At 37.9% G+C, this 16,038-nt stretch overlaps 1 protein-coding gene across 2 annotated transcripts in view; it reads right to left on the bottom strand.

Moving 5' to 3' along the window:
* The window catches only part of ankrd12 (ankyrin repeat domain 12), a 47,863-nt gene that overhangs the window by 22,746 nt on the left and 9,079 nt on the right, over positions 1–16,038 (bottom strand). For both annotated transcript variants that reach the window (XM_033982015.2, XM_033982016.2), the window contains exon 2: positions 683–799. In XM_033982015.2, coding sequence (XP_033837906.1) covers positions 683–745 — 63 coding nt within the window. In that variant the 5' untranslated portion in view covers positions 746–799. The remainder of the gene's footprint in view (positions 1–682; positions 800–16,038) is intronic.

Here is a 16,038-nt window from a genome sequence, read left to right as displayed (position 1 = left end):
GAGTGGCTTGGGTAAACCTAAAAAAAACAACTAAAAAAGGCAAAAAAAATTACCAATACTGCAATATTTAGTACCAGACATTACACCACATTTTCTATATGGATTGCTTGTTTCATTATTAACAAAAACTTAATTAAAGCATACAGTCAATCAAAGAAGACTGAAAGACACAGCTCTAGTTCACAGTTCACAACTGTACTATGGGCAGATCAGTGAACTGTTCCCAACTTTTTTGGGGGGTTAGGGCAGGGCAATATGGAAGAAAGTGTATATTCACATTTTGGTGGAGCCTAGATCTAGATTTAAATTTGATCATGATTCTTTTTAATATTAAGTCATTCTTGAAAGGCCTGACACAATAACAATAAAGCATATGTACAAAATAATACACATGTATTATCATTAAAAAGATATGAGCTGCAACAAATAAACAGCAAAATGATCCAATAGTTTGCCTATAGTGACTATAATGTTATTTGAGAGGGACTTGTTTAATAGCACAAAATCAGCTGTTGTAGTTCCAACTAGTTCCAGGTCAGTTTTATATTAAAAACAAAGCTCAGATTAAAGTCTAACCAGAGTAATAGCACTTCTGACAGAGCAGTGCGTACAGTTAGCATCACACTCCCAGGTAATGTTGATGACATCAGCTGCAAAGTATCAATATTGAATATTCCTTTACCTTCTTGCCCGCAGGCTGTTTGTCCACCATGGCTCCATCGCGGTCGCTCCCGGGTTTGGCCATGGTCCTCCTCCTGACTAGCTGTCAATGCAGACGCTCTGTCGGACCATCATGCACCTGGAACAGAGATGGTCACAGAAAGATTAGGTTATCAGGGAGTCATATGGAGGAGTGAAAATCAATTTACATAAAAAGGACACCGTTTTATCAGAGGGTGATTCTTGGGCTGCCCGAATATTAAAGAAAATGTAATACTTTGCCCCTAATTGTGATTCTACAGTTATTATGATTCAGTCAAAAGTTAATCTATAGAGAAAGTACAGACTACAGGTCTTGTGGGGTAGAACAAGGCCCCAATCATCCAAAACAGAACGTAATCCTGTTTAATTAAAATCTAAGCCTTCTAATCTAAACCGTGCGTTTATAAGGGGAAATAAAATCTAAATAAAACCTACCTCACCTTCGAAACCTATATTTAACACTTTGTAAATTACAAACAGAAAGCGGCTCATGTTTGAGGAAGTAGTGATCAAGTGAGTGTGGATTTTTATAGAAGTTTCCGTTGAAGAAAAGGGCAGAGCAGGGTGATTCACTTTGGAGCAGGCCTGATGTGGCCCAGGACAAACAAAAATCAACTTCATTCAAACTGCAGCTGCTAGACACAAACATACCTATAAATACACTATGAGCAATGTGAAAAAGTCCAAGTCATGCTATGTTAGAATTGTACAGAATTAGGCAACGCAAACTTGTAACAAAGTGAGCGTGGGTATGCCATTTATGAAGGTTTTTTTTGTGCAATTTTTCTCACTAAAAAGTTGCTGCACACAATTGGCTAAAGAAATTATGTTTTTTTGTGTGGGGACCATATTAACATTTTAAATGTGTGTTACATATTTTTATGTATGAATCCAGACCACGAGGGATTTGTGCCGCAAGGACTGGAACATGTGGAAGATGACCAAGTGAGATGCTTTTCTGTGCATTTACATTTGCCTTGGACAAAAGAGGGATACGTGTTGGTGAGTTACACCTGTGGAGAAGAGTAGTTCCAAAAAACGGTGCTACAAATACGGCAGGGGTGGGATCTTTTTTGAATGCAATTGTTGATTCTAATAAACGTATTCTGAATCAGGGCAGAGGCAATAATTATAATTTTAAGTTTAAATGAAGCTGCCCACTCTGCCTGTTTATTTTCCCATGTGCTTGTCTCGCACTCTGTGTCCTACCCCCTCCCTCCTGTCACTCAGAGCAGCACTGTATCAGCCCGCTGCTGCTGCTGCTGCTGCTGCTGTCCTGCCATTAGAGCTGTTCTGTGCACACACAGTGGCCCACAGCCACGAGAATATCTCTGTTCAGGATTTGTCTGAGGCTTTATTTCATTCACATTACAGTTTGCAGTCATTCTCACAGACCTTATCTTGTGCCTTGTCCCACCCCTACAGGCCATACATCACAACCTTGACTCTAACTGTAAATGATCAATTACATCTAGAACTAAATGTCTCACCTGAAAAAAAAAGTATTGTAACATCCCTAAAACATCATAAAGAAATATACTATTGTTTTGTTTTGTAAAACAGGTATTGTGGAAATACTAGAGTCCAAACTGTACTGAGGAACTGGGGACAATCCAAACACTGAAATTAGGCGTCACTATTTGATGCTTTACAACAGCAGGGTCAAACAAACATTGTAAACCATTTATACAGGCAAACTTTATTCTTGGCATAGTGCATTTTGTTCAAAGAAATCGCTGCTTGTCGACTCTAGTGACTGTTCTAGAGAACCGTAAAAGTTTACCAGGAAAAGCCTTGTTTTCCTTCTGTGACTCAATGCTATATTTATCATCTGGAACAAAACTCAAATATAGAGGGAAAACATAAAATGAGGAGGAATTTTAAACTAAATCCCACACTAAAGCTATTTTGATCACGACAGGGTCCTCGTTTACAAACTACATTCCGACTTTTCCTTCAACTTTTCACTCCAAAACAAGCAGTTATTTCATCTCATTGTGGCCATCTTTGCACAGTCAAAATTAACAATGAAACTAATTTTCAGTGATACTTAAATCGTCACTGGACTGGGATGCAATGTCAGAAGACGAGATCGAACTCTTCTCCTCCTCCTCCTTCCCCCCCTCCTCTTTTTATTCGTAAGCCCCCGTGTTTGTTTTGATCAGAACTGACCATGCGTTTGTCTGATTGGTTAATCTGTCTGTCAATCACTCCCACTGGAAGTCTTTGTAAAGTAAAAGTGTCTGGTCTTAGCTGGTCAGGCAACACTGTCACAGCATCCATCAACACAAATGACCAAAAGCTGCAATAGGACTATACAAGAGGAACAAACTATTGCTCATTCGTATAGACTAAAAATTATTAACGTTAAGTTTCCAAAATACAAGTCAAAAACTCTTCAAATGTCAGGTCTCCTCAATCAAGTAGAACTGGCCCACAGATGCTTTCAACAACTTTCACTGCATGACTTGGCAATAGGGACTAACAGATTTACAAAGGACTATTTTACCACACCACATGGCTTATAAACATATAGATTTGAATCAATGAATGCTAAATTGTCACAGTGTCCATAAAGTAAATAGCACATAATTACACTTATTGAAACTTTATTAGATTTGAAATGTGGTGAGTCGTTCTATTCATCATTAGTTATTTGTATAATATTTGAGCAGTGAGCAGAAGGCAGCCCTTTACTGCTGAGTGCTGCAGTGGCCCCGACGGCCGAGGGTGTGACTACAATTACTGAGGTATTTGGGTCTGGGCCAGTTTGGCATTGGCGGGAGCAGGGGCAGGGAAGGAACAGGGACAGGAGCAGAGACAGGAGCAGGGGTAGAGGCAGAGACAGGGGAAGGGCAGGCGCAAAGGCTGAAACAGGCAGGAGCAGAAGCAGAAAATGTTGTAATACTCAAATTTCAAACTTAATTTCGATACTAGAGAACGTACTTAATACCAAATACCAATTCAGACACCACAATGATAATTAATAACACTATTTAGACAGCAGAATGTGATTTTCATATCATCATATAGTCTTATATCTGTGTAATCCGTCAGTCGTCCAGTTGGTCTTATACTTGTTCTGATACAGCTCAAGATCATTCTAAAGGTATTCAGGAAAGGTTCGTTTTTGTCCCGTGAATGTGACTTTTTACTATCGATATTCAATTTCAATACTAGTTTTATTATTGATTAGAAGCTCAACAGATTTGGAAAATGATCTAATATCTTTTGCTTTGATACTAGGATTCTGTTCAAAGTTCATGAAGTGATAAACTAATACAAGAATTCCATGCATGCAGAACATGTTTGTAGATATTTAACTACAGGGTTGGTCATTTTTATTTATTTATTTTTTTTTTACATAAGACAGGATCATTTGTTGTTTGCAAAGGAAATTATATTAGCTAAATAATTAGAGTCTATGCATTTTGCAAATGTTGACTATTCAAATTTTAATTTAGATATTTTTTGTAGCCCTAAGAGGAGCAAGGCAGGAGCACAGTTAAGCAGAGAGCTAACAGTCCAGATCTCAGTGCCCTAAAAACTACAACTGAAGTCAAGACACATTACTTGGCAGACGTTTACATCAGATGCCCTCCCTGTCAAACTAAACACTGTGATTTCCCACAGCGGACAATGGTGATGAAAGGTCTGAGGAAACATTGTGTAGGCAGCCAGGATTTGAACAGGCTACCCTCAGACAAATGCCTAGTCTATTGCACATTAGTTACCGTAAATTTCGGACTACAGAGCGCACCTTGATATAAGCCGCACCAGCTAAATTTGAAGAGAAAATCAATTTTGTACATATATAAGCCGCACCTGAATAAAAGCCGCATGAGATATTTACACAGAAAGACGGTGCACCGACACGCTTTTTTTTAAACTGTGCCTGAAAATTGGCAACACGACATCAACACGGGATGAACACATCTGCAGGTTTAGAAAATAAAACTGCACCAACACGGAAAATCTGCTTTTATTTCCTCTGAAAACTTTTGTTGTCTTTTTACATTGACCAAGTTGGATTCATTGATGTCGAGCTTACGTGCAGTGGCTCTATTTCAGGGGTCGGCAACTCGCGGCTCCGGAGCCGCATGCGCCTCTTTCCGCCTCATACTGCGGCTCTGCGTGGCTTGGGAACTGACACAGACACAGCTCACAGTCCTGCGTAAAGAGCCCTGATTTTCAGACGTTGTGCGCACAGGGGTCAGGAGCAACTTTGGCCCGTCCCTAATGACGCACTAATAAGCTCGTCCGTAGATGTATCATGAAAATCCTGCTGGAAATCGCCACAGAAATCTATTTGATGTAGTAGCAAGTATATTATCTGCTCTTGTCTCCGCGGTGACGTATCACGTATAACACATCAGACACGACGCACAAAAGTAGAGCCACAAGCGAGTGAAAAATGAGCCAAAACAAAAGTCTTTGGAGATCTTTTTAACAAAGGGGAAAAGGACAACTGAGGAGCCAGAAGAAGAGACTACGACCTCCAAGAAAAAGAAAGATAAATTTAACAGACAATGCCTACTTAAAATCTGGGTTTGTCGCTACAGGTGACTCACGCGCAGAGTCCGCTCTGCGTAACATACGGGAAAAGCAAATAAGGCAATGAAACCTTCAAAACTGCTTTGGCACATGGAGAATAAGCACCTGGGATTAAACGATACGCTACGAGTTTTTTTGTTGTTGTTTTTTTAAAGAAACTGCGGAGTAGAGTAGACATAATCACATAATCAGCGCGATGCATGATGCAGCGGTTTGGTGAGTTGTATTTTTTTAATGCACTTAAGTTGTTTTTGCCATATTTATCTGCCACGTGTAGAAGGCTTGTCCGTGAAAGTAAAACCTACATTATTCCGTTACATTATTGTTATTATACAGTGTTATCTTCATTTTAGATGTCAAAAAGTATTTGCGGCTCCCAGTGTTTTATTTTATGTGGAAAGTGGGTCCAAATGGCTCTTTGCGTGTTAAAGGCCGACCCCTTATCTGTTTCCTTTCTGTTTCTTTATCTTAAAAACTGCATCATATCCATTTCATGATGCGCAAAATGATCGTTCAAAATCAAAACTAGTGAATTCTTCAGAGCAGAATCTTTCCCCACGTCTGTCTCACTTTTACGTTTACAGCTAGAGAGCGCCCCCCAGGGTCCGTTATCCAGTAAAATTCCATATATAAGCCGCACTGCTGTAAAAGCCGCAGGGTTCAAAGCGTGGAAAAAAAGTAGCGGCTTATAATCCGAAATTTACGGTATTTAATTAAACAGTGGATTTATATAGCACCTTGAAGATACCAAAATCACTTAAATGATAACTGATTATTACGGGTCACAATATAGATGTAAAACCTAAAAAAATATATTATTTTCTTTAAAAATTCTCAAAATAATTTATGTCAGATTCAGGGATGTGATCTACAACTATCAATGTGAAGTAAATAACTTCATGGTGTTAATAATCATGAATAATATTTACATTGTCATTTTCTTCATATATTCAAATACACCTGTCTGGTGTACTGCCACTCAACAAGCAAGAGTCAGAGAGAGGTCTAATAAGCTCTGTATTCTAAAAACTAGGACTGTTTTAGTCAGCCAAAAACGTTATAGTCGACCATTTTATTTGGATTATAAGGATTTCCATGCACATCGGCAGAAAGGAAATTCTATGAAGTGAGGTAGCTGACGATTTGGGAGTGATTCATGAGTTTAATCTTTTTTTTTTTTTTTTTTTTTTTTTTTTATACACGTGAGAGTGTGAGTCTAAGAACCTGAAAGAGTGAGAGAGTAAGAGAATAATACTAAAAGAAACAAGTCTGTTGTCTTTCACACTAGAAAACTGCAGTGCCCAATGGGAGCCGGCGTCGTCTGTACCAAAATGACTACTCGATGCTGTCGAATCCTACATGTCTCACCGATAAAGAAAATAAAATTAAAGAATGGCGTATGTACAGGGCAGTGGGTGTATACTGCAGATGGTGAAAAAGGGAGTTGATAGGCCATCTTTAAAAAAAAGCAATTAATGATTGTTCAAATATGAATGAATCACTCCAAATATAACTTTGAGAGTAAATGATAAGGGGAAACAGCTATAACATGGTTAAAAGCTCTAAAAAGTCAATTTGCCATAATAGACACGCTTTAACAATCCTATGATGTTCTCTCAAATGTTAAAGGTCCAAGCAGGGTTGACAAAAAAGAAATAAAATAAACAAAAATTATATCGGAATATTGATACCTTGCAGCTCAGGTCATCAACATTCCCTGGGGTTGAATGCTAACTGGAGGCACTGCCCTGTCTGATGCCCTGTTTCTCAAATTAGACTTTAATCTGATCTTTAAATTCAACAATCTGACCAGAAAGAGTTGATTTAGTTTGAACTACAACAGGTGTTCTGCTGAATTTATACAATCAATCGCAGTCACAAGCTAGCTAGTATTAGCCAACAGTTTCAGTCAGTCACAAACCTTTTTTGTTGAAAATCAAACACCCAACCAGGACCATGAATGCTCACATTGATCCCAGGCTTCTGAAAATGTGTTTTAAGAATCCATTTTTGTCAGACCATCTAAAACAGGCAAGGTAATTTGTGCATTATGCCACCATCGTAACTGCTGAACATTTCTCCATAGACATACATGCATAACTCACCAGCATGATGACACTGCAGCATATCAATAGGCTATGCAATTACTCAAATTTATAATTGGGATTACAATTATTACTCCATTAAGTTAAAAAAAAATGTAATTGAAAATACAATGAATTACCCTCTGTTCAGAATGATATGTGTAGTCTATACCTTCTCTACAGGTTATTTTGAAATAAAAATAATTTTTTTATCAATAATTTTTATTATGAGCCAAATAACTGATTGATGATTGGAGGTTTTGCCATAATTGGGCAGCCCTATAGTTGTAAAAGTAGTAAACTGGATACTTATTGGAGCTGGCGTCTTTTGAACAGTTGATTTAATAAACTAGTTTTATTCTGTGATTTAAGGTGATGACAACGGGTGGATTTCCCAGACTTTGTAAAACTAGTACATCATGTGTCATGTAACAGTAGTAATAACGACTGCAGTGTCATTGCTTATGTGGGAGTAAATTTCAACACACCAGAAGTCTATAAAATGATGCTAATTAGCCATGTGCCTCCATTCCAACAGCACTTCCTACTAAGACGTTGTCTTAATCTCAATCAAATCAAATAAGAATTAGCCACTAGGGGGGCTTCAGCCTTCCTACCCACACCATATTTTTTTGTTTAAATTTTTATTATTCTTAAATGGTGATAATTAAAAAAAATAATAATAATTCAACCGTCAGAAACTAGAGGCCAGGGAACTGCTAGATTTAGGAACGGTAGAAGTCAGAGAAAATAAGACGATGGTGGCCCACCATAAACTAATGTATTAATGGGACACACTGAATTAGCATATCGCAAATATAAATTTTAAGGTAAGATATTTTTGCATACCATTAAAATGAATGTATATTTATTTATTTAGCATAGCCGATCCTGACAGCAAATAAGTTCTATAAAGGACTACAAAGCCATTTTAAAGCCTCGCAGAGAAACTGTGCATTTTTTATTTGTTGGTCACGTGAATATTTTACACAAATAAAACCAACTTTTTATTAGATTTTAGAGGGAAATTTTCCCAAATTCTCCATTGAAATGAATGTGATTCCTGCTTAACCGGAAGTGCCACCAGAAAGAAAGTGCAGTTTAGTCGCATTTAGGGCAAAAGTGGGCGGGGCAGAATAAGGTCAATAAAACTTTACAGTAAATGGCCTGCATCATTAAAATGCCATCAAGCTTCAAACTCTACAAGTTAGTATTACAATACTTCTATTGATATTAGTCTAAATGGCTGTACTCAAAGAAGAAACCATGAAAAACATTTAAAGAGATGGTGGTTTGGAGAGATGGAGAGACAGTAAAGGAGCAAGAAAAGAGAGGAAAGAAAGCAATAGACATACAAGAAGAAAGAGGAGAGAGAAGAAAGAAAAAGTGCTTAAGGAAGACATACAGAAAGAGGAGAGAGTAAGGGATAAAGAGGCATAGAAAAAGATAAAGAAAGAGAAAGAAGGAAGAGGGAGACCAGAGAGAAGATAGAAGAGAGGAGAGCGATAAGAGAGAGGGTGGAGAGGAGAGAGAAATGAGAGAAAGGAAAGGGTAAGAGAGCTGGAAAGACTGAGAAAAAAGAAAGACAAAAAGAAAGGCAGGACATACAGAGGGAGAGGAGCAATGGAAGAATAGAGACATACAGCTAGAGAGAGAGACAGAGGGATAGAGAAAGAAGATAAACGGAGAGAAAGAGAGATTGACAGAAAGATACAGACAAAGACAGAGGGGTAGATAGGTAGAGAGAAAAGGACAGAATGTGAGCAATAGAGGAGAGAGACAAAGAGTAGAGAGCGAGTGAACGAGGAACATAGAGATGGAGAGCGAGAGTGCAGACTGGAGAGAGGGGTTGTGTTGTAAGCCGTAGCTGTGGAGCACATGCAGTACAGTAACCCGAGCCACTGCAGAGCGGAGGGAAGAGCAGAGCTAAGAATAGCAACACGCTACATCCAAGCCTCGTTCCCAACACGTGTGCAGGAGACGGGCCTCTGAGTGAAGACGTTTTAACACAAGGAAGAAGGGATGAAGGGAAAGATGAGAGTGCTCTTAGAATGCACAGAAAAACAAGAGGAGTCAACACATCGGGCATGAGTCATCCTAAACTGGATTAAACCAAGTCTAAACCAGGAAAAAGCAAGGTTAAACGGGGTGTGTGGAATAGGGCTGGAACAGAGGCCTTCAGTCCCCATATTTCAACCTTTACCTTTGGATAAAATATCTCAAATAATTAGATACACTAAAATAATCATTAACTTAAGCCCTACTTTGGGTCAAATGAGACAAATGTTCTTATTTCTCCCTGTGACTTAAAGACAAGGTACAGCTGCCCAATAGAACCCCAACATTACATTACATAACATTCATCCCCAACTCCAGCCACAGTCTCCAATAGCACTGACCCTTTGAGCGGCTCATGCTCTGAGGACTCACGAGTTAAACATGTAAATATACAAAAAAGACTTTTTTTTTCAACAAATCTGAAATAAAACAATCTCAAGATTTCACAATACATCATAATCCCACTTTGAAAATAATAGGAACAGGACAAGAGTGAAACCTTTTGAGAAAAAAATAATTAAAAAATGTATGTCAACATCTTATACTGTTCTCATGGACCCGATCCATCTTCTTCTTGTGGGAACTGTCTTGTTCCATCTTTACAAAATAAGGTAAAACAAGTAAATCGGCCAAAAGGGGAGTATGTTTTGTTATGCCATCTATGTTTATGTTCAACAACTGGGCTTGCCTGGGATCCAGAAAACACACTTCAATACTTTACAAACATGTGAGTCTGTTTTCAGGTGGACATGATCGACAGGTGGATCAGCCAATCAGGGACATGTATGGTCCATCTGTATCAAAACAAATATGGCTGCATGAGAGGAAAAAAAAGGAATAAATATCACAAGGGACTGAAAAACATCGTTAATTTCTGCAAAATCAAGAGTTACTAAACTCTGTTCGTCTGACGTGAGAGAAATTACATTTTATTTGTAAATGATAAAAAGTCGGGCTTAAGATGCAACAGAGGGTGTGGGGATCAGACTGATATCGCTCTGTATGTAAAAATACAGAGTGATATTTATTTATTTATTTAAGTTTAACCACTGCAGTATGTAATTAACTGGGCCTAGATAATGATTGAGTAGATCTATTATTTTTTTATTGAATTAATAAAAACAATTACAATTTCAGGCACCTTCTTCTCTGAATTTAGAATTGTTTTAGAATCAAGAACTTTTTTAGAATCGAATCGGGACCCCAATAATTGAAATCGAATCAAATTGCCATTGGACTTAAAGATTCACCCCTATATCGCTATTTGAGGTACTAAAAAAAAACAACTGTCATTTTGAACATGATCAAAACTACATTGAGTATCCCCAGTCTATATCAACATCAACATGCATTCCCATTTCCTTCAATAAATTCTGTCCATTACATTACATACTAGTCTAAAAGGCCTGGCTTTGTTGAATGGTTACAGCAGCAGAGAGTGATGGTAAACAGCTGGTCACATGATCAGAGAGAAAGAGGGGTGATCATGTGACCGGAGCAGTGGGGGCTGGTCATGTGACACAGGTTTAAACGATGGGGGAGGACTGGCTCGGAGACTGCATAATGAGCAGGAGCAGGACAAAGCCAGGCACAGATTAGAGAGGGAGGGGGAGAGAGGGAGAGAAAGAGAAAAAGAGGGAATGAGAGAGAGAAAGAAGAGGGGATAGAGGGGGGAGACAACAATAAGAACGTTTCATTTCAGTTGAGACTCTACCATCATAGAAAAATATGTACTAGCAATTTCACTGACAAATATTAAGATGAAGGTGATAGGAACGAGACAATATTAAAATTTACACTCACAATTATTTTGACCAAAATAATCACTATTAACGATATTATCGCAATAATTATTAAACCAAGGTTTACAGTTTTTTAAAAAGTCACAAAAACATCAATTACCATACAATTCGTAGGTGTCTGAGTGATCACTGTTTTTTTTTGCTGCAAGTAAAATGGACACATTTATTATTCATTCATTAATTATATAACTCTTGACTATAAAAAAGCCACATGAACCAACCTGAGAAAGCCCCCAGAAAAAGGATATGATAAAGGATATGCTGGCATCGCAGCATATCCTGTGCAAAATGCTATTTAGCTAGCGCTAACCTAGCAAAGTCGACACAAACACGTACCATTATCCATACAAATCCAAACTAACACAAACTACATTCAATCGTTCATTTCATAGGCTGAAAATATCCATCGTAACTATCATACCAAGTTTGTCAATAAATGCAGGAACGATGTCTTGTAAATGTGCATGCAAGTTGCTTGTGTTTGCCCTCGGAGCCGCAACTTTTTTTCTGCAGGCTCTGTAGATTGGTGGCTCATCATCTTGTCGGTCTTGTTTTACAAAGACATAATAATTCCACACATTAGACTTCACCATCTTGAGTGGAGGATATAAATGTCCACTGCCTGTCCACTAGCCATGATGGTGACTGAGGTGAAGAACCATCCCCAATTCAGAATAGGTATAGTAGCTAACAAGTTCCATTGCTATGATAGAGGGCCGCCTTATGGGCAAACACAAGAACATTTAAACACTGTATTGAAACTGGAAACATGAGAAAGTCTGGTGCCATAAAGGTGATTATAATCGTGTGCGATGATTACGATTACTAAAAAATGCCAGTAGGTCCTCAAAGCCTCTAATCTGGAGTATAGTCAGACTGTAACACATGCCATTTGCCATTAAAAAACATTTTTACCATGAAGTTAGCACTAATATTAAATCAAATTTAAACAAAAATACATTTGTGATTATTCATGAAAAATTAAGGATGCACCAATACCACTTTTGCCAAAACGTACTTTTTTTGAGTACTTGCCAATACCAAGTACCAATACCAAACTTTTTTTCAGGGGTCCCATTAAGGTGGTAATTTAAATCCAATTCATAATTTATTACTCCATATTACTATCCAATCTATCATATTATAATTTGTTTAGAATTTCATTATAGAATAGCCTACTTTTCACTGGAATACTTACTTGAGGAGAGGTTTTAAATTTCTACCAAAATCATTAGTTTGGTATAATTCCAATATAATTTAGATACCTACAGTATCAATGCCGATGGTGCTCTGCACTAACTGAAGGAGCCACTTTTAGCCAACAGTGAGAGTTATCTTACTTTTACCATGGCCACAATTGCAACAAGTACCAATGCATACACAAGCAAAGAATCACCAGCACCACTTAGCCACAATGGCACAGTGCTTGAGTTTACATAGTGGCATAACGACATCCTTTGTGAACTATAGAAACCTTTAAGAGTCCTACATGTTTCCATAGTTCATGTGACAGTCACATATGATCATATATTCTCATATTCTCTTTGCCAATAAGGAAAATGGATGTGTATTTAAAGAGAAAGTGTGACAAAGAGTGACAGTAATAGAGAGACAGAGATAAAGAAACAGAGAGACAGACAGACACCGAGAGACACAAAGAGTGAGAGAGAGAGACAGACAAAGAAAGAGAGAGAGACAAAGACAGAAAGACAGAGGGAGAAACAGAGAGGCAGACAAAGAGAAACAGACAGAGACAGACACACACAGAGACAGAGACACAGAGAAAAAGAGACAGACAGGGAGAGAGACAAAGAAAAAAAAAGAGAGAAAAAGAGAAAGAGACAGAGCGGGACCAAGAGAAAGTAACAGAGTGACAGACAGCAAGAATGACTTTTCAAGGATGTTGAGGCCAAGATGAGCTGATGCAGACAACAGGGTTCACAGGTCATTCAGCACGATGGCGTAATTATTACTGAGAGGCTATAAGCAACAAAATACATCAAATTGTGCTGATGTTTAGCATTTTACTTCAAGTAGTCAAAGTGCAAAATTCACACATTTGCTTAAAATTATGTCAGAGCAGAATAAGTCTGACTGCACAAATATAAAATTGATAGTTTCAAGTAGATTTAAAAATACTCCACACACCTAGGGTCGCAAGTTATGAACGATTAGAAGTTTTGGACTTAGCTGAATCATTTTAAACTGGACTATAAACAAACTAGTTGATAATTATTCCAATACTGAATCAGTTGTGGTTGGTCTATTAACTTGTTTCTGCCCAACAGCGAGTACAACATAATTATAAGAATATTTGCAGTTTTGAAATTGCTGAACTGTTTTATGACCATGTGAAACAAATGTTTAAAAAATAAAAGGCTGTGGGCTTGACTTGCACACGGATTTTGTAGTTTGTCAAGGGTTAACTTCTCTGGCATGACCTAAAACACGCCCGACTAACTAGCTCTGCAGAGTGGGAGAGAGAAAGGGAGAAGAGAGGGAAAGAATCAGAAGACAGAGAGAGGGACCGAGAGTGAAGGGGAGAGGGAACAAGAAGGCAGAAGGAGAGAAGAGAGATGAAGAGGAAGAGAGAAAAAGAAGAGCGAGAGAGAGTCAGAAGGAGGAGGGTAGAGAGCGAGTCTTAAGCAGGCAGCTGAATGTAGGTTAATGTTGGGATAGCCCAGAACAATGGAGCTTTTGGTTTGGCTGGTCGTGCTAAAGCTCAGGGGGAGGATTAGGGCAAAGGTCGGGGTCGAGGCGTAGGGCTGGAAGGGTCACATGACCTGAACAGCAGTCCAACAGCACAGGTCTACAATAACGAATAGTTAGAAAAAGTATAGAAAATCAGATACTAATGCATATTAAAACTAGTATTGAAACTAGATACTCATTTGAGCAAGTACTGATACTAAAAAAAATAAATAAATAAAAAAATCACATTCACAGGACAGAAATGAACCTGAAGAATGATCTTTAGCTGCATCAGAAGAAGACAATATAGCCTAGTGTGTGCCATCGACATATATACACACACAATTTATATATATATATATATATATATATATATATATATATATATATATATATATATGGGCAAGCTTCCGGCTCCATCAACTGCCGTTCACTTTTTATCGAGAAACCGTCATCCCTCTCTTTGTAAACGGTGCTGCAAGCCCCGTAATTTTGGTCTTAAAATGTTCACATTAACCTGCTCTACATGATCCTGGGCTTTTTATATTTTGCAATATTCTAAATTAAGATATAAACATTAATAACAGACAAATCAGGTGCCTTTTTCCACTGAGATTGCTCCAGCTAGCATTAGCAACAGGTTTGATTAACAGCGGTGTGGGCAGAGAGGGGCGTTATCTTCAACAGTTTCGCTCCTGATTAGCTCTTTGGTTGCTACGATACTCGCAGTTGGATTTCCAAATATAGAACTCCACTCCAAATTTGCACCTGTAAGTGCTCACCTCGACATAAGACCACATGGTAATATATGGTAGTTTCAGTGTAGCTAGCTCCTCCTCCTCCCTTCAGATAGATATAAGGCAATGTACACCAGCAATCTGATTAGAACTGAAGAAGCGGCGAAATGTCTCCAACACCTTTTTGTCCATTTGACAGATTTGAATTTCTTTTACTATGGTAATATAAAAGAAAGTACTATTACTTAATGTTGAAAATCATATTCTGTTGTCAACAATTATCATTGTGGTATCGGAATCAGTATTGAGCATCGAGCCTATTCCTTAGTATCCACATAGAATTTGAAATTTGAATATTGCGACAGCACTATAATAGGCATTAATTTACTATGGAAGAAAGGAAGTCAAGTAGAACTAGAGCTGCATCCAGTCTGACTAATCAATTGCCGACAGCCCATGATATCTATATTCCATCATAAAATTTAGTACTATGGCAAAGTACCATTTCTATATTTAAGCACAACCCTAATCTGAAATATACATAGAGCCTAAAGTCTACGAGGACACATGTGTAGGGCAAATTTTACAATGTAGATGGTACTTGGATTTTGAAAAAAAAACAAAAAACAAATGTCAAGCTCAAACTTTGCAATGAGAGTATGACTTGCAAAAATATTCCATGCGGTAAAGAAAGGCCATTCATTCTGAAACCATGACTTGGGAAAAAATGTGTTTATGCAAATTTTGACAGGCCAAAAATTGCAGGTTGATCGACCACCAAACTTTTACATCATTTATTGCTGTCCTTTATACCCTTCTCTATGCACAGAAGAGGTATCAGACGCTCACCTCTTTTCCAAGATTCTGCACTGTCATGTTCAGCTCTGTTCTTTTCCACCCAGAGGAGAAACTGCGGTCAGCGTTTAGATCCTTAAGATGCAGTAGCAAACAGAAAGATGTACAACAAGATGCGAAGGAAAACAGATGGGTTAGAATGTCAAAATGGGTTACAATTAGGGGGTAGGTAATGTCCCAAAATCGGACACTACCAGTCAAAGGTTTGGACACTTTTTCATACATTTTTCTCTTTCTTTAGTTCCATGATGATTTACATTGTAGATTCTCACTGAAGGCATCAAAACTATGAATGAACACATAAGGATAGGCCTGTCATAATAATAAATTTTGAAGTACAATACATCACTGAAAAAAAAATAGACTATAAACGCTAATATTTATTGCCATTATGTCACTAAAACGATCACCCTAAAGCAGGATTTCCCCCCAAAAAACCCCAAAAACTATTCAATTCAAGTATTGTTAATGAACATGAGCTGCAATATACCAATGAAACACTTAATGAGTCATAGAAGTTATTTGACACTTTACTGCTCAAATTTTTAGAAAAGT

The sequence above is a fragment of the Periophthalmus magnuspinnatus genome, chromosome 17 (genome assembly GCF_009829125.3).
Source record: "Periophthalmus magnuspinnatus isolate fPerMag1 chromosome 17, fPerMag1.2.pri, whole genome shotgun sequence".
NCBI lineage: Eukaryota > Metazoa > Chordata > Actinopteri > Gobiiformes > Gobiidae > Periophthalmus > Periophthalmus magnuspinnatus.
This window is presented reverse-complemented; position numbering and strand designations above follow the sequence as displayed.